This window comes from Melozone crissalis, unplaced genomic scaffold, assembly GCF_028551555.1.
Source record: "Melozone crissalis strain CALT ecotype California unplaced genomic scaffold, PUWL_Pcris_2 ptg000006l_1, whole genome shotgun sequence".
Classification (NCBI taxonomy): Eukaryota; Metazoa; Chordata; class Aves; order Passeriformes; family Passerellidae; genus Melozone; species Melozone crissalis.
Genome location: NW_026535784.1, coordinates 18,215,059 through 18,237,661, shown reverse-complemented (window position 1 = coordinate 18,237,661; position 22,603 = coordinate 18,215,059). Strand labels below are relative to the sequence as shown.

At 34.4% G+C, this 22,603-nt stretch overlaps 1 protein-coding gene across 1 annotated transcript in view; it reads right to left on the bottom strand.

Annotated features, from left to right (window-relative positions):
* Nucleotides 1-1,560: 1,560 nt before the first annotated feature.
* Nucleotides 1,561-22,603, bottom strand: part of SLC30A9 (solute carrier family 30 member 9) — a 33,888-nt gene continuing 12,845 nt past the window's right edge. The window contains exons 10-18 of the mRNA XM_054291972.1: nt 21,783-21,838; nt 20,338-20,473; nt 19,870-19,909; nt 19,346-19,417; nt 18,782-18,889; nt 17,749-17,914; nt 12,232-12,361; nt 9,355-9,468; nt 1,561-7,834 (exon numbers count right to left, since the gene is read on the bottom strand). Of these exons, the coding sequence (XP_054147947.1) occupies nt 7,790-7,834; nt 9,355-9,468; nt 12,232-12,361; nt 17,749-17,914; nt 18,782-18,889; nt 19,346-19,417; nt 19,870-19,909; nt 20,338-20,473; nt 21,783-21,838 (867 nt within the window). The 3' untranslated portion in view covers nt 1,561-7,789. The remainder of the gene's footprint in view (nt 7,835-9,354; nt 9,469-12,231; nt 12,362-17,748; nt 17,915-18,781; nt 18,890-19,345; nt 19,418-19,869; nt 19,910-20,337; nt 20,474-21,782; nt 21,839-22,603) is intronic.

The window sequence follows — 22,603 nt, the reverse complement described above, 5'->3', positions numbered from 1 at the left end:
TACTAAGCCCCAATTCAGCATCAGAACTGAAGTCTAAATTTAAAAAAAAAAATAAAATCACAAAAAAGCTTGGGTAAATCAATACACGTAATTTACTGGGAGCTGAGCTGTCACAACTTCTGTGAAAGCAGAAACTATGTCCCTTTTCCTAGGGTTTTCAAAAAAAGTTTAATTCAAACACTAAAGGAAGGTTTACTTTTCATGATTTTTAATAAGTCCCTCATAAAGTATTTGCAAAGACAGACAAAACTCATTCTTGAACAGGACTTTTAAGATCACCTTCAACCACCTGACTGCAAGGTCCCACTTCAACCCATTACCCCCAATTTAACACAATTCTTTTGGAATGCCTTTCAATAAATGCCACAGACAGCAAATAAAGAAAGGATTTTGAAGATTCCAGATTACATTACATGAAATGACAGAGCTCTCTCCCTCTTTCTGAGTGGCTGAGACCACTTGCTTGGTTATTCCAATAGCCCAAAGACAGCCCAGTATTTGAACTTGACCTCAAATAGACAAGAGATGACGCCTCAAGTCTGTCACTTCTCTGCTCAGATGGATCTTGTGTCATTTGGTTCATTAGAGGAAAAAAAGCGAACACAACAAAACCATAGGAAACCAACAAACTTCCCTTGAGAAGGGGTGTCTCTAAACTATGAAATTAAGCATCTTTAGCAATAGGGACATACAGTGCATAGCCAAAATCTTTCCTGCAATATGTTACTTGACCACTTTATTTCTGATATCTGATACTATACAGACAAAAACCAATTTTTCAAGTTTCTCTACTTCCTCAGCCAGATTTCTGACATTTTTGACTCTTCTTTCCAACCACATAAAATTTTTTAGCCCAATTAGAAGCAGTTCTTCCAATAACTGGATAAATAAGCAGTTTTATTGGTATTAGTGATAAAAAGTGGCACTTAAGTGTACCAGACAGTACATTAAATCCTTTCTAAGCTGACTAATTTCAAGGGTTTTTTTAAGAGGCTTGGACAGCTTTGCTGGGATTGTGAAACTATGGTTACTAGGCAAGACTAACACATAAATCTAACCTCTTCAAGGAATTCTTCACACCCTTGGCTATACACAGACATACAACCCATCTGTAGTACTACTTTTTTTCACATCATCCTCACACCTGGATCAGGACAGGCAGTCCAAACCAGAGCCAGTGCCAGTGGGGCCTCTGAACCAGGCAGAAAGAGCTGTCCCAGCACTGGGGAAGGGATTATCCTCTTTGAGGGCAGGGAGTGAATAGGATGAAAGGCAGAGCTGCCAGTGAGGTTCAGAGAACAAACAGAGAGCTTGGCCAGCCTGGGCATGTTGCTCCCTCACCAGGCACATGCTATTGAACAGTGTGTGCCAGCATTGGGAAGGCAGAGTCAATAACTAGCACACATAGATGGACAGAACCTTTCTTTTGTTTTGCATCCATAAAATAGTTATATGCAATTGGAATTCAGAAACACAGCAAACCATCAGCTGCCTAAAGCCAGTGTTATTGCTTATTTTTCCAATACATATAAAATTGCTTAAATTAACAGAACACGACCCTTACTGGCTATGTAACATTTTACTGAGTAATTACAACTTCCAGCCACGATACAGAATGTACTGAATTCAAGTATAATTACAAAACAAAGAACATATGCAGGTAATTATTCCAATGTCTACACCTCACAAATCAAAATTACTTCCCCATACTAATAAGGAGTAACCAAGACACAGAATGAAAAAGCCAATACACAAAATGCAAGACATGGGATGGGGTGGGGGCTGGTGAATCTGATTAAAAGACTGCAAAATGGAAAAATGGATTTTGACTTTGACATTGTACTTTGAAACCTCTACCACAAGTGAAAAATCCTCACTGTTGACTTTCAAATTTAATACCATCTTGGCAATAGCCAAAATGCTTTCCAAACAGTTTAGGCATTTTTCGAACACTTTTCACACAGTCCTTCAGCATATTTAATTTGAAGAGAAACCTAAAAAAATCCCTTTTATATTACATAATTTACACATCATGGCTTTTTTCTTCTGACTTCAGATTTGAAGCAGCTGATCACAACCTCAAAAGTTTTAAACACAGTCTAAATTTAGATTACAAAAACTAAATTTATGCTAGATTATGGATCTGTACTCCACTATTTTAACAGGCACCTCTTCCCTAGAACAGAACTTTGAATGCTGGCTATACAAAAATTTGACTGGGCTTGCTGTTAGTGTAACACTTCTAAAAAGTAACCAACACCTTTCATTTTAATTGGTGGCTTTGATTTACACAAGAAAAAAATGTCCACAAGCGCCCTACATAATACAGAATATCTTCTGCCTATCTATTTTAATATGCTGTAGTGTCTGTGGTATTTAAAAACATACATCCTTTTCACATTACATTTTGAATGTTTTATCTCCTTTTCAGAATGTGATTCAATTATCCACAGACATCTCAGCAAATTGAAAAATAAAGACTAATGTATTCATCAATGACTACAGTCCACTGCAAGGATACTGCAGACCTTAGAACAGAGCACTTTTCCCACAGCACATTCAGTATGGTGCTCCAGTCATCTTCTGTCTAAAAGAATCAATTAATTTTCTCTTTAATTCACTCCAGCTCCCACTTCCACAAATAACATTATTCACCCTCCACTTACCAAACACATACCTCACCAAAAAAACCTGAGACTACAACATCATCCTTAGCAGCTTTCAGGGGACAAATAGGTTTGTACCTGCAAGGCTGAACACCATATCAGGACATAGAGGCTCTGATTTTCAGTATAGGAAAAAAGAGCTTTTGCTCAGGGAATTACTCAACTATCAGAATATTGGTGAAAGAAAGAAAACATCATCCTACCTAGTTTTATACGTTCTAATAAAATATAATTTCTTATCGTTCTTTTCTTCTCCAATCACTACTTCTTATTTCTGGATAAGTTTTTTAGATGATTTTCATCCTTTCTTATTTCCAGGTGCTCAATGTCTTGGGTCTTTTCCTTCCTTGGATTCTTTTCTTTTAATCATATACTTTTAGTTTAATTTCTTCGGCTTCAGCAAAGCCTGACTGACTGCAGCTTCTATAGACCATATATCCACTTAAAGCTTCTGTTTTATTTTCCTCAAAGGACATACATTTCAAAAATTGAACTACTGTTCTTTAGAGTCTGGATTCATATTTCTTTTTTTATGTAATACAGTCTACTTTTGATCTCAATAATTTGTGTCTCACTAACAAGAAAGAAAAAAAATATTTAAGCTATGCAAACCCTCTATTAAAAACAAGTCTTTTTGGTACACCTCAACTTCTCATTTACATTATGCAGGTGAACTGCAAAAGAGACGTTAGTGGTACTCTCTATTCAGAGACAACAATAATAGAAGCAGCACAATACTTAAGCTAGAAGGGAAAAAAGCACACTGTCATTTTATACTCACTTCTGTAAGCCTTTAGGTATGCACAGAAGGGCAGGTTTTGTACAGGAGTCAATAGTCATCAATTGTTCTACCATGCCAAAATGCCTCAAGAACATGTGATCATAAAAGGAAACATTTTTTTTTTCAAATCTTAAACAATATGGTGCTCTGGTTTCCTCTCTAAGGAAAACATCTAAGTCAAGTTTAGAAAAAGGATTACTTCATTGATAATTTTCAAAAATTGCCACACTGTGAACAGACAAGGTCATGAAAACTCTTTGCATGAAGACTGTATTTGATGTACTCATCACTATTACAGATACTTCTATAATGCATATTTTTTTCTTTGTTACAGAAAAAAGAAAAAACAGCTAAAATTATTACAAATAAGGAGGACACAGGACTGCAATCAATGTATAATAGACAAAACATACCTAAAAATATTCCTGTACTCTCCTTTTATCAAAGAGGGGACAGTAGAAATCTCTCAAAAAATGAGTCTCCTGACACTGATAAAAAAGAATCTGACAGGATCAGAAAACTTGGTTATGGCTAACATGGTTTGTAGTTTTCAAAGCAGTAATCACTATTCTTAACTATTAATGAACATGAAGTACAGTACAAAATTCACAGACCAAGAGTAGAATTCACCCCTGCTTTTAAAAATATAAGATGTTCAGAATAGCTTCTTCCTCAAAAAGTAAGAGTCACTTCAAAAAAAACAATAAAATCTGTGTGGGAATTCAAGGAAGGAAAAAAATAGAGTCTAAAAAGTCTTCAGTTCCAGGATAAGTCACAGGGAATAAAGAATGTAAACTTGTCCTTGCAAATATGTGTTCCCCCAGTACTTCTGGACCAGAACACAACAACCAAGCAGTCCCTGTAACACAGTAATCCACTGGGGTGTTCACTACTAGCACTGTACCCTTCATAAATGCTTTAAAAGGGGAGGGCGAAAGGGACACCACAACAAACGCTGAATTTCCAGTGTATAATGGAGACAATTTAGACTTGAAGTTCATTGCTCGGGGAAAGAAAATCACTTCAAATTTTTATCCTTTACAGAAAAAATAATTCTATAGCAAAATGCATTATTAGTATCCAGCCAACTTGGACTTGAAATACATTCAGATCATTCAGTATATTGGAACACTAAGACAAGTTTCTAAAACATTGCAAGTTTTACAGAATCATGAGTCACTGCACAGCATGTAAGAATCTTCCACAAAGCAGAGAGGGTGGGCAGCCATACTTTGAACAAAACTTGAAAAAATAGAACTTGCAAGGGCAGTCTACAGAAATAAATTATTTTAAAACACCACACCTTAATGGAAAAAATCCTAGGATATAACTTTATTGTTAAGTAAATCCTCACTTATTTTCCTTAAACTCTGTAAAAAAACCTATTTTGTAATTGCATTTGTGATAAAGAAAAATTCACTTCTCCACACATGTACAGCTCTTTAATCTGAGGACTTCATAATGTAAATGTAAATTTATTAGCTAATTATTTTCCTCAAAAACATTAAAATAAAAGTAAAATAAGTAGTGGACCCGCATTACCTCAAAGTTTTGACTATAATGGCAGTTAAAGAAAAAAGCAGTAAAAATGTCATCTGTAAAAAACAATTTGTGAATTTTAACATATAAATTAAAATGTAACAGCTTGGAATTACTATTCTCTTCGAACTTGGGAGGCTCAATGAATCAGTATTTCCATCCAACTGCATGACATGTAAACTTCCGAGGTACTGCCAAAACCAGTCTGCCTGCCTTTTTGTAGTACATCACCATCCAGGTCACTTTAACAAACAGAGACTAGTCAACAGTAATGTACCCAAAAACACTCAAGTCCTGGCATCTTGACTTTAACACATGGTGATGCTGTAATCAGTAAACCAGGCTACAATTAACTCAATTCTTTCTTGAATATAAACAAAAGGAGTGAATGGGTATTCTTCTGACTCAAATAAGGAAACTAAGGTCAAAATTCAGATGAATTACACCTCCAATGAATAAAAAAAAAAAAACAAAACATTTTAATAGGCTTTTGGAGCAGATGTCTTGTAAGAATATAAGCTCATACCTCCTCTTGAAAATGATACAGGAACACTTTGCTATTGAGATAACGTTTACTAAGCTGGCAGGGAAAGTTCTGCCCTGTGAAAATTCTGCCCACTGACATTACTCATTCATCAGTAACTCCAGCATGCAAACCACTTGGATCACATTGGCTGCTTTCACTAACCTCGGCAGGAAGAACCTTTTCCCAGTTTTACTTCTCTTCAGGTTTTTGATTTCTGAAATATCTGGTTTATTAATATGTTTATTCAAATTCAAAATGCAAATAAATATTCCAGGGAGAAGAAAACAGGTTATGCATTACCAGATTCCAGTGCTCTTCATGAATAAGACTAACACCAGGAGAGTGCACACTGAGATGAGATGAATTTTACATAGAAGGGTGAGGAGAAAGGTAAATTATTTATAATGTGCTAAAAATATGCCTTATTTATTTGATATGGGAGACTTCCAAATTACCTTTAAACTACATTTTAAATCATCAGGCTTAAATATATTAACTAGTTTTGCAATAGGAGAAAACCAGATAAAGGAAGCCTTCTTTTGAATCAGCCATCATAAGGTAGTATGCTATAAAGAAGCCACCAGTGGACAGGGATTATGGAAAAGGGTACCAAGAAGATCCTTTCACCCACAATTACTGTATGTGAAGCCCCATCTGTAACTTAACTCTGGAATGTTTTTCTACTTAAAACAACCAGCATGCAAAGTGCTTTGCAGTTGTCAAAAAGGCATGTTATTTTAAACTCTCATTGTTCACTGGTAAAGTGACACCTAGTATGAAAAAAAAATAATTCTAAAATGCTTTTAGTCAAATCTGTACATATTGGTCTCCACAATTATTTGCTGCAACACTTATAATATAATCTTAAATTGATTTTTGAAGACTTTTGTTTCATATCAACATTTCTTCTTTCAGCAATTTAGCCATTATTCAGCAACTGAGTTACTAGGATGGTCTTATTGCCACCTGTCATGCATGAGTAAATCTTATTTTACATTAAAGTGCATAAAGACTTTTCCTCAGTGCTACTTAAATACGGTTATTTCACTTATATTTCAACTCACATGTTCAGTACTCATGGCCTTCTTTAAAAAGACTGGGTCTCAAAGAATCTGATACAACTTGAGTACCTACTGCAGAAAGCCTTGAGACAATTGTACACAGCTCTAGAATTTCACATTTCCAAGTTATAAACTAATCACTTATCTCTGGATTGTTGAGGACCACTGATAGAATTACTCTACTTTCCCAAACAAGCAAGGTCAAGTTATACAAAAATTCAGAGGAAGTGGTTCTGAATTCAGGTAATATCTAAAGGCAAATAAATTAAAAATACAATGTATTCATTCGTTTAATTATAAATAGATCATTTTTTACTATTATATATTCCAACTACATCTCTCATATCTTCTATCAAAGCCCATATCTGGCAATAGAGTCTATTAAAATATAAAAAGCCAAAAATGCCAGGTAACTTTTAATAAGCACTACCATAAATATCTCCCAGATCACATCTGAAGATATTTACAAATAAGAAAACAAATGTTAAAGTAGGGAAAAAAACCAAAATTTAAAGAGAGGAAATGCACCAAAATTTGTACACAGTAATTTTTCACAGTAACTCAATGTACTCTGGCTAAACCATCCAGCTGGCTCCTCTCAGGTGAAAAGCCTCATTTTCCTCAAGTGCAGTAATAATGGTGGCAAAAAAAAAGTTTCCAGGTCATGGTCATTGAGATAAGGCCAGCGCCCATATGAAACAATTTATCTCATAGAAAAGAAAAACTGTGAAACAATCACACAGTTGAAAAATTACAATTTAAGGTTGGCAGGTTCCACTGGAACAAACTCTTCCTATCTAATCTTAATATCTCCCAAGAACCTTTAATGATATCTTGAAAGAAACTAAAGAAGTGCAAACAGACTGCAAAGGGACACAAATGGAAAACTACATGTGTTGTATAGTTTCAGGCAGCTGTACTTGCCTAACTAAACCTGGTTGTTAGGTTGTAAGTTCTGAATCACAGTAAATATTATTGGACAGACTCTCCTGTGGAATTTAACTCAAGTAGCTTTTTGAAACTGATTTTTCCATGGAAATTTTTGTCTGCAAGTCTAGCGCTCTTCCAGAAACAGAAGCAGTGCTAAGAGTCCAGGAAGCTGAGGGCAAAGGAAGCGAGGTATGGTGCTGAGGCTCTGCAATCCCAGAAGCTTTGCAGCCCTTCATGTCACTTCTTCCCACAAGGGCAGCAACCTGGAGACTTCTCCTGTTCAAGTCTACAGTATCTCCAAATCCACGTGACGAACATCAGGATTTCGTTGCTGAAATAAAATTTAAAAACAATGAATTGAAAATTTTCAAATGCATTTTTGCACATAGTTACAATATGGTTCTGGTATGATGTTGTCAACTAGATAACAAATTTCCTTTTTGGGTAACATAGGGACTATTTTAAAATGAGGAAGAGTTTCAATAAACATTGTCCGTATTATAAGGCATTTTTGGAAGGCTAAGTCATCTTTTTATTTGAAAAATACTTTTCAACATCATGGATAAATTAGTTCTTATGCTTTATGAAATATGGAGGAGCTCTCAATTTTAACAAGGCAGTAGAGTTTTATATAAACGTTCAGATACACATGTATATAAATATCTCACTTTCTTAAAGTTTTAACAGATGCTTTCCTGAACAATGGGTAAGATTGCTGAAATAATTTGTTCTCTGCCATTAAGCTATTTATAAAGATTCAGAACACTGTTTCTACTAAGAAATATGCATTTTCTGATATTATAGAAATATGTTATCACCATTACATGAATTGTACAATCCATGAGAAAGTCACGACTTCAAAGACATTAAGCATGTGAACCTGACTAGTATATCTAGTAAAGCATATTCAATACCAACACAATCACTATATATATATATATATATATATATATATATATATATATATATATATATATATATATATGGCTATACCAAAAAGCAGTATCCATGTTTATAAAAAAAATTAGGCATGATCCTGCTCCTAAAAACCATGCATGAAGAACTGATTCAGATGATGCAATTAAAATCAAAAATAATATTTTGATTCTTAAACAGGACAACCCTAGGGATAGAAACTTAAACTAGAATATTCATGAAATATAACAAGCAAGGACAGACATACTCTTGAGTAGTGTCTCATGGCCAGAAAGAACAGTCATGGCAGGACTGCATTTATCTGGGGGTCAGTATACTTGGAGCTCTGAATTCATAGCAGGAAGGTAAGACTGACAGCCCAAATACCCCTAGGGGTAAAAATGGGAACAACCCTTTCTTGCATCAGCCAGAGGATATTTAAATTGCATAGTGGAAAAAAAAATATAAGACAGCTGAGAGGCTTTTGTAAAGTAAAATAAACACTGTACAGCTTCAACAAGAGTCAAAGATGTTGAGTAGCAGTCCCATCACACAGAAATATTTGATATAATTCTAAGATCGAGTTAAAAAAAAAATTCTTTTTTACAGCCAGCCAAAACAGACTTCAACAGCCTATAAATAGTCTAGCATTCTGAGAATACAGTGAAAAAGACACATTCAGGTCTACTGAATGAAAATTTTTTCTATGTTGGTATAAAATGGAACAAAAAATTTAATAAATGGATCAGTGGCAAAGTAAGGATTTGCTGGTGGCCAGAACTTAGATAATAATACTACAGCAAGAAAATCTGCATTTGTAACATCAACTTCCTTCCCTCTCTCATATTTACAAATTAAATCTCAGAAAGTAGATGCAGAGATTTTGTTTAAAATGAATCACAGAATAAGCACTCACTAATAAGCAGTTAAATTTACCTTCAGGTCCTTCTCAAGTCTGTCTACTTCAGCTCCCAGCGTGTCAACGATATTCTCACCATGCTTAAGCATAAAGGCTTCTAATTCTTCAAGGGTTTTCACTTGCTGAATTTCCTAGGAAGAAATTAAATTTAAGAGATTGAGATGAGGAAAAGAAAATAAAGGAATAACACTCCAGAGGGTCTTGACATATTTCAAGAGGGAGGAAAAAAAACCTAAACAAAACACTTCAGCTTTTGCCATTTACTCTCAAAACATCATCTGTTCTTGTGTCTCAAAGACCCAGAAGAGTAGCATCTAGTTGATGAAAACAGCTGGCTCTGTCATTACACCTGCATTTAATACAAAACCTTCTATCTTCAATTGATTTCATCCTTAAGTTTCCAAATAAGTTTAGAGAATTTCTTTTATTTTCAAGAAGTTTCTGAGGTATTCCTCACAGCAAGGCAGAGCAGGATACCCCTGTGTATTCTTTCTCCATTTTCTACATTCTTGCTGTTCCATTACATTGTCTTCTCTGGGCATTACATTATTAACTCATCTGAAAGTCCACAGGGATTATGACAAATACTGCTGTAAATATGACTCCTCCATAATATCAGAAACTTGAAGACAGTTGACTGGAAGTCAGACTAAGAGACCAACAGCATAAAAAAGGGAAGGAATGAGATTAAGGAAGACGGGATTTTTAACTCCACTCTCCAAAAAAACTACAGACATCAGCAGCACCAAAGCAGGTACTACAGTATTGCCATAGAATGACACAATGGTTTGGGTCAGAAAGGTCCCTAAAGATCACCTAGTTGTTTCCCCACTGCCATGGGCAGGGACACTTTCTGCTACAACCAGGTTACTCAGGGCCCTATCCAACCTAGCTCTAAACAACTCCAGGGATGGGGCATCCACAACTTCTCTAGGCAACCTGGTCCACTGTCTCAGCACCCTGGCCACCTCAGTACAGTTTTTTCTTGTATCTACTTTATGTCCATCACCTTTCAGTTTAAAGCCATGAGCTTTCCTTAGAGGTCTCACACCAACCTGTCTGGAAGCCATTTGTCCTGCAGTTTATCTCAGCTGAAGTATGTTTAGGATAAATATGTTATTGCAAAAAGACAAACTTTTTGTCAACTTATTCTTCTTGTACATACAAGCGCATGACAGCAACTTCTCCTCCCTTCTCACTACTCCAATACTGAAGAAGAATAATGAATTGAGCAAGCTTAAAACATACCTCAACCACAATAACCCATGGCTACAATCACAGCAAGTCTAACAAGAAAAACACCAAGGTAATCTAAATGACAGCATTTCAAGAAATACTTCACAACTGTAGAAAGAATAATGTTGACACCAGTGTTAGTTGAATGAGCTGCTTGTTTGAAAAAGTATAGGTCAAAAGGCAAGCACACTGTCAGCCTCTGACTTCAGATGGCTGAAGCCTTCTGAAAGGAGCTATCCTTCAATGACATTTTTATAGCTGACATGAGGTTACCACATGTAACAACAATGACCAGTGAAAGAAGCAGTTGCCAACCTAGAATCAATCAGGAAGATCTTTCCCAACAATACTCGAGGTATTGTAAGAACTAGTGGAGGTTGTATGCAATTGCCAAAGGGAATAGCAGGTAAAGAATAAAAGCTAACAAAGCCATGAAAAGAAGACTAGTGCACTAAAAACTGCAACAGCAAAGCAACTGGCAATATAAAACCAGGCAAACTTGCAGTGTCTCAGTGGTACAAAGCTGATAGCACTCTTCGTCTCAAAAATGCAATAAATTGAAGTCCTATAGATGAATTGATCAGTTATTGCACTATACATACACACTCCTAATTCTTATTTTGACATTAACAGGACTTTGAAATTGGGATACTGACTTAATGATTTTAAAAACTATAATGTAAAATTTAAAAGTAAACATAACTTCTAAGGCATGCTTAATGGACAGACAAAATGCAGATATCTGTATTTCATTTTGAAAGGGTAGAAAAGAAATTTTGTAAACAAATGTACATAAGAAAGTTACCAGTGAAAACAAAAACATTGTCTTGTCAAAATATTTTGCTCACTTAAAACTCTCCTTTTAATTTAGATAAATAATTATTTTCTTCATATTTCATAATTCTGCCATATAGAATACAGCAGAGTATTAGTTCTCTCTTGAAAAGAGAGCTTAAGAAAAGCTACTCTGAACTATACTGAAATCAGAGACTGACACTTACTAAAGATGGTTAATTCTTAAACATCATCAAAATGCTAAATTATAATGCAGGCAATCCATATTCACACCAAGTCTGAACAGCTGGACCTGTAAACCCCAGCACTGCACCACCAACACCCAGGGCAAATGGCTCTGTCAAAACAGATACCTATTTGCAGATGACAAGCCTCTCGTTTTAACTGCAGATCTTATAATTCAATAAATGCATTGGAATAATTATGTTCTCATCAATTTTTTTTTACATATCTGTATTTTCTAACAAAACAATCACAGAATGATAGAATATTGAGAGTGGAAGTGACACACAAGGGTTATTGACTCCAACACTTATTTGAATGGCCAGTGCAGGGAGCAAATGCACAACCTTGGCATTATTCGCACCTGGCTCTGATCACATGAACCAATCTCAAGGGTAATGAATTAAAAAATATCTGCCTTCCTCCTTCTCAGGCCAAAAGTAGGTCTTTTTCAGCAGCACATAATACAGATCTCTCTAAGTACATTTAAAACACTAACACAAAGCAAGAACATCTGCAACCCTTCAAAGGAAGAAGTGAAATGTATCTCATCTACTTTCAAGTCTTGGGTTTAGAGGTACTTGAAATTGGAAAATAAGTATCAAATATTGAGGGTTACAAAAGCAATTTTTTCTACATACTTGTAGCAGCTGTTCAATATCTTGTTTTTCCAGGTAAGACCGAGTAACAACACGTCCATCAAAGTCTACTTCTGCCTTGAATCTTACTTTGCTCATTCCCATGTCTGTGGCTTTAACATCATGAATTGCTCTGAAACACATACATTTTTAAAGATAATGTAAAACAACATAGAACAAACCACTAGCTAGTTTGACTTTTCATGTTAACAATACTGTCACCACAAAATGATCCTGTAATTTTAGAAGGTCAGTCTTTGACAAAATAACCTCATTTTGTCCACTCACACTTCCATTAAATACTGATTTATGTTTAACTGGTTATATCACTTCCACAGATTTCTGCAACACCAACATATCTGTAAATCACTGCAATGGAAGACAGACAACCAGAAGGATCACAGATTCAGAACTAGATTAACAGTATATTAAAAAATTCCACAATTAAAAATGTGACCATTTCCCCATTCTGTATTAAAAGATTAAGCCCAACTTATTTTCCACTGCAGAGAATTTCTTGTGGATATACATGACACTATTTAACAGCCTTTAAGTACCCTCAATTCTGAGACAAGAAACAATAACCTGTTGAGAATTATTGAAAGGACACATTGCAATTACAGAAGTGTCCTTTCCTAAAGTTGGTAAATGCATGATCTTTTGGAGAGTTTTCAAAAATACATTTGACTTAGGAAAAAGTTCTGGATATTGTGTTTGGAACTCATTTTCGATCCTTCAGAGCTATTAATCACAGCTTATCAAGATACACGTGTTGTAAATGCTGAAAATCTCTCTTTATTTAAAGGCTTCTAATAAATACTAGAACATAAAAGCTCTAATGTTTATCTTTTTGGTCCCTTGAAAAATTCTGGGTTTCTGTAGCAGAGTTTTGTTCCAGCTTGTTGGACAAATTCTAATGTGTGCATATAGGTAGTAAACAAGATCTTAATTTTTCTAGGATAAGAAGCAAACTCAGGACCAAGACATACTGTGATAAATTTCAAGAGTGAAATACACTCAAAATAAAATACTTGACTTTTTCCTCATTATATTAACAAAAACTCAGTTTATCTTCAATGCCAAGAAAATTTTAAATTGCCACTGCAGAGCAAGTTTCCATATTTTCCCATCAAAGTCAGAAAAAATAAGTGGACACTAAAACACAGGACACAAATCACAACAGGTTCACATTTTTTAAATTCTTGCTTCTAACATTTTCAAAGTATAACAAGTATTAAAGATTTCAAAGACTTTTAGTTTTATTAACAGAAAAATGCATTCTTGACTATTTGGTAAATTCTAACACAATATTTAGATTGAGCAATGCAGCTCACTTGATGGAAAGTACCAAACTTTACTAAATTGTGGAATGTCACAGAATCTGTAAATTTAGCACGCCCTTTGTCTTTAGCAAATTTATTCTTCCCAACTAGAAATGCTTCTTTGCATCTGAATGTTTATAAATCAGAAATAACTTCACAGGCAGTGCAGGAAGAAAGCAGAAGGCATGTATGTTGGAAGGAGCCTGTCAGAATGAACAGCCAAAATAGAACAGGAGACAGAAACTTTAAGATAAATAATCACAGGAACTTTTACAGAATACTTCTTGTAATATTCAAGGTGGAGGAGAGGTAAGCATATTAAAAAATAAACAGAACATGAACTAAATTGAGAGACACCAAAAAATACATCTTAGTAAATATTCAAGCAGATGAAAAGAACCATCAGCTTACTGGTACCAATAAAGACTTTCCAGCTCCATTCCAATTCACACAACTATTCTGTGGGAATTTATCAAATCAAAATAGTATTAATTGGAGCAAACTACATGGCATCTAACTACCTTATTCCAAAGGGGGTATTTAAAGTAACAGATGGGTTAATAAAGAGAATTTGGAGCCACGTGATTCAAAAATGTCGAAGACCTATCAAGTGCCAATCAGAACTAAGTAAGAAGATAACAAGTGGTATTTGAGATTCTCATTAAGCAGTAGCCTGATAAAATTCAGTTAAATTAAGCATATTCTATAAATATGAAGGAAAACAGTCTACCTTAGTGCACATAATCTGCCCAGGGAAAATAAGACAGCGAATCAGAAGGAAAAAAATCAATAATCATTCAAAAATAGAGATGTGTATGGTAAATCTTAAGCTACAAAGGTTGTTTATGGAAGCTTCTGGATGGTTAGTAGAAACCATAAATTCTAACTAGGGAAAAGAGCAAGTTTCAAATTAATGAAAAATTTGTCAAAGAACATCAAGTTACTGGGTTTGAGCAGTTGGTTGTAATATTTTTGGTTTTTGTTCAAATCAGAATGACAGATTTTCCAGCACAACAGAAGCACAACTACACAACAGCTGTTACAATGAAGTAAAATTAAAGATGAAACTGTCACTGAAAATAGCTTATGTCTAGGAATCTGTGATTAAATTCCATAAGAACAGAATCAGGACAGAGTCTGTACCACATCACATATTTTATTTCACAGTTATGAAGGGCTAATCTCCCATAGTTCAGTTAAGCTGAACACAAGAATGATTTATACACCAAAGGTGTCAATGAGAGTTAAGAATTGAATGTCTGTATAGCAAAAATAAAATCAAATCATTTTCCAGCTGAGAGCAACTCTGAAAGCCTATTCAGGATCATGAGTTAAATATGGGACACAACAAGAAATTACTAAGAAAAATTAAAAGAAAGGAGAAATTATAAAGTCCAACAAGCTGAAAGAAGTAGAATGAAAAAGTCACAGAGTGTGATACAAACCAACTTTTTTAAAGTATATCAAAACCAAAGGATAACATGGAAACAAGCCTGCTACTAGACAGAAATGGAAAATTGTTACTGATGAAACAGAATAGGAAAAATCATGCAGTAATTGTCTTCTTAATCTAAAAAAGCAAGATTATATTAGTACAACAAAGCATTTCCCTACTTAGAGCAGAGAAGCATACTGGATATTTAAATGAAAAAAAAATGCTTCTAATCCAACAGGTTCCACAACTTATATTCAAAAGTTAAAAGAATTAAGAATAACTGTGGAGGCAAATTAATTTTACATCTAGCCATGCTGATGAGAATTAAAACAAAAACCAGATTAACAACACTGTGCCAAAATTTAAGAAGAGTAAATAAATCCACCTATTTAAGTGAGGACAGTTTCACCTGACAACTGAAGGAAAATACTGAGAAAGGCGGAGAGAAAAATTCTATATTAAGAACACTAATTCCAGTCATTAAGATTTTAGGGAATGTAGATCTTGTCAAACAATCTTGCTATAAAAAAAAAAAATTAAAGAATCAAAGATTTAGTTGAAAAAATATCACCACCAGAGAGATTATTTTAGTAGGACAGCAGTTAGTATTGCCTGATAATCAAATACTTTATAATTAGCAGTGGATCACAATGTTCTGGCAAGCTACTGCTGGAACAGCAACTTAAGTGTGGTGCTAACAGGGGCTAAGGGAGTAGATCTCAGAGCCCCTGGATCCTTTTGTCAATTTGGATCTAAAATACTTTCTGATGAATACTGAATGATTCCCTAAGAGATCTCCTCCTGACTTGGCAAAACACAACTGAAGGTAAACATTGCAAACCATGCCTGAAAGAATAAGGGAGGAATATTCTGGGAGCAGTAACTGCAAAAAACATTGCATTGAGAACGGAAAGCCCTGAAAGGTTGAAATAAGAAAGCAAATATTAGTCACTATTAGAAGCAGGCCAGTAATCTGGAGCTTGTTCTTTTACATTTGGTTTCAGAAGGATATGTAAGACTACAACAGACTACTACACATCTCCATTTAAGAAAATGTGAGTTTGAATGTTCAAGAAAATGCTGACACTCTAGAAGTCCAAAGCTTATGTCGAGGAAAATATACAGGTAACCCTTTGGATAAATACTTAATATTAAAAGGCTTCCTCTTCCTCATTTCAGCTGCTATGATTTCTTTTTTCCTTATTTCAGCCTTAGGTTTGTTTTTTTCAGCCCTTTCTCCAAATCACAGCTACCTATACCTAGTAACAAGCAAGGGTAATACAAGTTTACATTGCAGAGAACTGAGATTAAGACCAGGTGTCATCTTAGAAGAAGTGCATTACCCAAGCTAGAGACAGCAGGCTTGTGGTAAGAACTCAGTCAAAGACAAACTGGGCACTGAAAGAAATCAAAGCTGGGAACATCATGGATCTAAGAAAGAGATAACTGAAGGCAAAGTGAATACAGAGAGTAGGATAAGCACCTAAACATGTTTCAGCTTCTAACCTCAAAAAAATCAAAATATACAGTTTCTCACAAGTCTTTATTTCTTTTATTATTTATGCTTTTTTTTAATTAAGGTAGTTCTTGTTTGTAAAAAATGTTTACAGCAAGAAGAACATGAACTAAGTCTGTTCTGTTGGGAGGTTAGAGCCACCTACAAAATGGAATACATTATAAAATGGTACTTGGCCTAGGAAAAATTTTATTATTTCAGCCTGAGACAAACAAAAGCCACCTGTGCACTTTGGAAAAAAGAACTACAGAAGTCATGTACATGTGAACTCACCTACTCTAACACAGCACTGTTGACACATTCTTCACCATTCAGACTAATCCAGGGCCACCACAAATGCTTAATTTACTGACATGTGCAAATTGTAACAGAACTCTATTCCAAACAAGATTCTTGTTTAGTTTCTGGAATGAAGGGCATGTCATCCAGACTTCTTGCTTGGAACTGTGATGGTGCCAGCACTTAGTTCCTTTCAAGTACTCTGGTATCATTAACTAATGGACATGGAGTTTTTCCCTCCACAGCTCAAAAACTACTTCAAATGAAAAAAAGCACTACAATACTTCAGCTGATTTACACAGAAATATATTCCTAAATAAAGATCTAAAAGAAAACAAAAAGAAGTTTGCTTCTAAATCAAGATTAATAGGGTAAGGCTAAAACAGCTCATTGAAAAGCATTTAAACAAGATCTAGAATTACTATGAGCTATCAGTTTACTACAAATTGCAGACTTGCTAAGAAGGAGAAATTAGCAATGAGTTAATTTATAAGCATGTAACATGAAGAATCCATGGCATCATGTACTACTGCAGCATGTCCTGCCAATTGCTACAGAATTCCACACACTGAATATAAACAATAACAGAATTTAAATATTTAGGTGCTAATAAACGATTCAAGCAACATAATAGTATCATTTAAGTGCTTGAATTTAATGAATTTGAAAATAGTTTAAAGTTTGTGAAAGCTTTCTCATTAGGTCATTGTCAATTCCTGTAATTAATGTAACAGTTGGAATATATCTGCAATGCTATTTTAGCTGTTGAACACCCAAGAGGTACAAGTATCCTTTTACTAAAAGTTTTAGCACAGAAATAGAAGTTAGCAATAATAAACACTCTAGAATCCCAATACAGAAGACTCCACACTAAAAATAATCTTACCAGATTTCTCTCATTACATGTTGTTTTCTTGCTTTTTGTTAGTTGCTGTTGACAGCAGAGGCTGAGCTGTAGAGGTTCTTACCTTACTACAGGATCATTCTCCAGGAACTCGGTGAGCCGCTGCAGCTGCTCTGGCTCGATGGATCGTCCCAGCAGGGCTTCAGTGTTAGTGTAGATCAGAAATGCTGACACAGTTCCTAACAAAGTTCCAACACCCAGAGACCCCACACTGTCATAATAGGGGTTTCCTAAACGAGATATAGCAAATTAGTTTCACAGTGTTTCTAAAACGTGGCAGAGAATTCTAATTTCAAACTGAAAAGAGTTCATAGTTTAGAGGGGTTTTCTGGGTTTTGTTTTTAGTGAGATTTTTTTGGTTTGTGTGGTTTTTTCTTAGTCAATAATTTATTTTACTTTTTTCTTCTCTTAATTCAGTGGAAATTTTTTCCTACTGAGAAACATGATGAAGCTGGAACCATAAGTTCCTCCTGTCCCCTGACCACTCCTGTCTCCTGTAGGACTAATAAATTAATAAACTCTTGTCTGTATGTGTTTCTATATTAAATATAAATTTATAGACAAAGTTATTTACACTGAAACTAAGGTAGCAGCACAAAATCCAGTGGTTTTTTATCAGTAACTCAAAAATTTGCAAGTATTAACTTGCAAATTAATGTTTCTGGAATACAGTACTTAAGTTTCAAACACTCATGTTCAGACCTATAGAAATAGTACTGTGTTTTTAAGTTGATGAAGGAAACTAGAAATTAAATTTTAATATTCCTTCTATATAAAAAGTGAAACTTGCAATTAAGTCATTGGAAACCACAAGAAACAAAATTCCAATATTTATTCTCTTTAAAAAAATCAATACTTAAAAGAGATGAGTAAGTAATCATTCCTCTTTAGAAAATTTAACTATGCAGCAAAGATGCACTTTGAACCACTTGGCATACATATCATCCTACCTTTAGTAAAAAATAACTTAGTTTGTATGACAAAACAGCTCAAAGATCTGCTTACAGAGGCCAAGTCAACCAATATAAACTAAATGTTCTGTGTCCATTACATGGGAAAAAAATCCACATTCTGCCTGCCTCTGTGCAGAATTTTACCTGTTAAAGAAGTCAGTCCCATACAGGTAGCAGCTACAGCCACGCTCAGGACTGCTGCAGCATCCTCCAGTAACACCACGTTGGTACTAGGATCACGACTCTGCACAACTGCACACACAACACAAAAAAGTTACATTACCTGAAAATTTAGCTTTACTATGTTATGCATAGCACTTAAACTATACTAACAACAGCAATTTAAAAGAATAATTTATGTAATTATATAGGTGTAAACTGAATTTTTGCATATACTCACACTTCTGAAAGCATTTATACGTACACAGAACAAGCCCAATTATGGCAGCTTCTCAAAAATGTTAGAAAAATTAAAAGGGGCATTTATCATGAAAAATACATGCACTTAGCCAAGTGTTTAACAGCACTCTTAAATCAGCAGTTCTCACCTAATTTGTAAAATGTTATTTGTTAGTAGAATAGAAAACAGATCAATAAAGGGAAAAGTAAAGGGGAAAACAGAAAATTGTTTCTATCATTATGGAAATACTAGTGAACAGACTGTGTTTTAAATAACACCACATACCTTACTGCTATAATGATACTTACCATATTGATAAAATGAAAGACCCTTGGCTCGAGCACTCCTCCGAATTTCATTTATAGCAACAAGCAGGGTGGCTGAAACAACAAAGTTGTTGCTGAAAATTGCTAGAGACAGAAGGACTTGTTTCCATTTTGAAAAGAGGAGCTTTTGGTTATATTATCATAGCAACAGATCATCAAGAAAGCTCTGATTGTAGGTACTTTGAATAAAGCAGTGTTACTTTTTTTTCCACAAGTGTGTCTCCCACACAAATCAGAACAGTTATATTCATTGATAGTTTAATACCAAAAAGACAATCCATGTCTACTTTCCAAATTTTGTGTTCTTCAACTTCTTACTATACAGACATATATAAAAAAGAAAAGTTTTCACATGATTCTTTTTGTTTGTTTACAAATATTTGCAACGGAGCTCAAAATTTCACTGTGTAAGCAAAGATCAATTATTACTGTAATTACTGACATTTGTAAAATGTTATTATCTTAAGAGATTACAAATACTTAAATAGAAACTTGAAACTGCATACCTCCTTCTGATACCAATGATCCTGCTAAAATGCAGTATGCCTGTATGGAAAAAACAAGAATCAGATATGATATAATATTATATGCATATTTCTACAGATCTTTTCACCACAGGCTATCCAAATGTAGCATTCCAGAACCACATTACCCACAGTGTCATGTAATTGTCCCTAAACAGAAGGAAACCAGTAAAAATTAGATCCTGCAATACATTCCAAAACAGGAAAGCAAAACCTCTTGGAGTGGGGGGATATGAAAGGAAGATGCAGGGTTTAGAGAACAGCTCATTTTGCTGCAGGATCAACTACAGTTTAAAGATTTTTTTTTTGTTAAAACACATTTTCATTAAAAACGGTTTGAGTTAATTGTGCTGGGACTCAGACTGACTCAGGAAGAGCATTTCAGACTATGCCACTATTTTTTTATTAAGTCACTGGTGTTAAATACAATACCAAACAAGATTAGCTTACCCAGAGAAGAGATTCTACAGGATGAGGGTGGAGTAAACCTATGATCCCATGATACCAAGAAAGTCCTGCACCCATCATGAAAATGCCTACTCCACTGATCAGGGAGGCAATATAGCGCATATTTGTGAAACCATACCTAGAAGAAAGAAAAGAAAATTATTTTAGGAATATAAGTTTCTACATCTCCACAAACATGCCTCATATTAATTTTTACATGTCTTAAATTATCATCATATGACTTGAGATCTATTTAAAACAAAGCTGCTAAATCCAATCTAATCCAAGGGAAAAAAAAACCCTACTTGAAAAAGAATATCTAATACATGTAAGGACATCAAGCATAAATGTTTTTCTAATTTATTTTTAAACAGCTGAATTAGCTCTTGTACCATGACTGAGGATTTTATTTTACAACTAAAAAGACCCCAAAATAAACAACATTTGTACCACTTTAAGATTTTAGTGAAATGCTACTTCTAAATATGGACTCTAGTTTTGTGAGCAGCCAGTCTACATAATTCATAAAGGTAACTTATGGGAATAAAATTTACACATCTCTCCGTATTTCAGCTAACTACAGACATCCAACACTGGCAGTTTTTAAGTGGAGGAATTAAAGCAACATTAGAAGTTTGTGTTTATTCCTTTTTTTTGGTTTTAACTCCATCTACAAGCAGTGCACTTCTTTTGTCTATATTGAGGAAAAAGGGAAAGGAGCAAGAGGGAAAAATGAGATATGATGAATATTTGCACAAGTTTAAGATTTAAATTTTTCAAATTTTAATGATGTAATTAATGAAAAAATGCATAACTAATCCCATAAATTAGACATATTTTTGAAGTAGTTCTTAAAGAATGAATGACTTGTCCAAACATACAACAGGAGTAAAACAGCTCAACACTGAGAAAATATAATGGAGAGTACAGCTTATAACTTTCATGAACATGTAAGAACTTATTAAGTAATATTCCTATGACTAGATACAAACAAAGAGCAGTTTATATCAAACACATCTCCTTATGGTACAAGTAACTAGCTTGCATAAAAGCACTTTGTTGAAAAAAGGAAGAGGACAGTAATTTTTATTCTTTTATAAAATCTGGTGATTCATATGAACAGTGTTTAAAAAGTAGATATATTAGTTGGAAGAGGCAGAAGAGCCCAGAACACATTAGAGAAATAACGACAATTAAAATAAAACATAGCAAAAGTGTACTACAAAAAAAAAAAAAAAAAAAACAACACTTGCACCAAGCCATTGAAGCTCCAACTCCTGGAGCTTGAAAGAAAACCCTTTTCTTATTTTATCTGTTGTAAAATCAGATATAATATGTTTCAGAAATGACAGAAAAAGCAAATTAAAAGAACAAGGTGATGCACAAGCAAGAATTGATCTTACTGCTATATATAGTTAGCAAAATCTTTATTTACTCAAAAAGCTTACGGATGACTAGGGTCAGGTGTCCTTGCAGACTGACTGATGCCCAAAGCCAGCAATGCCTATTTAAGACAAGAGATTTAAAAAAAATTTAGAAACTTTCTGTATCAACTGAACATGAAAGGTAAAGGCAGATGTAATTTGCTGAACTGCATATATGCTTTGCTACTGATATCCTATTAGAGCTGGAATATAACCCTCAAAATTTGTAATCTAAATTTACCACTCCCAAAAAATTGTTAGTTATACCTACATACATGATATATATGCAATTATATGGTGTGTGTATATATAATTACTGTTAATTATAATTTTGGACTCACAACTGAAAATGAACATTACATACAATCACAAGTGTTGTTGCTGTGCTTCAGTGTGAAGGAATGAAGTTGCTCAGGGAACAAAGCTATTTAAATAAATCCCTCTTGAAGAGAAACTATAGTGAGACTGAGGCGTAGTAGGGTGAGGACAACATTTAATGCAGTAACTTTACACTGCAACTTGCCAGTATATTTTGAAGGAAGAAATAACCTCTTGCTATCTAAATTGCCTACCTGGGATATATTTAATTAGGCATGTATTAAGTAGTTGATGCAGGAAGTTATAAATCTAGACCTGAATTTTGCAAAGCATGTGTTTTGTTTAAGACTATGGATAATGAAACATAGTAACAATTAGTCTTAGCAGCAGCAAGCTGCTTTGAGGAAGCAAGGCTTCTCCTGTGTTTTTCCCAAAACCACACACTCAATTATTTGGAAAAACAAAACAAACCCTCGCTCTCAAGTTTCTATTTCAGTGGAACATTCAACTTTGATATTTAGAAAACA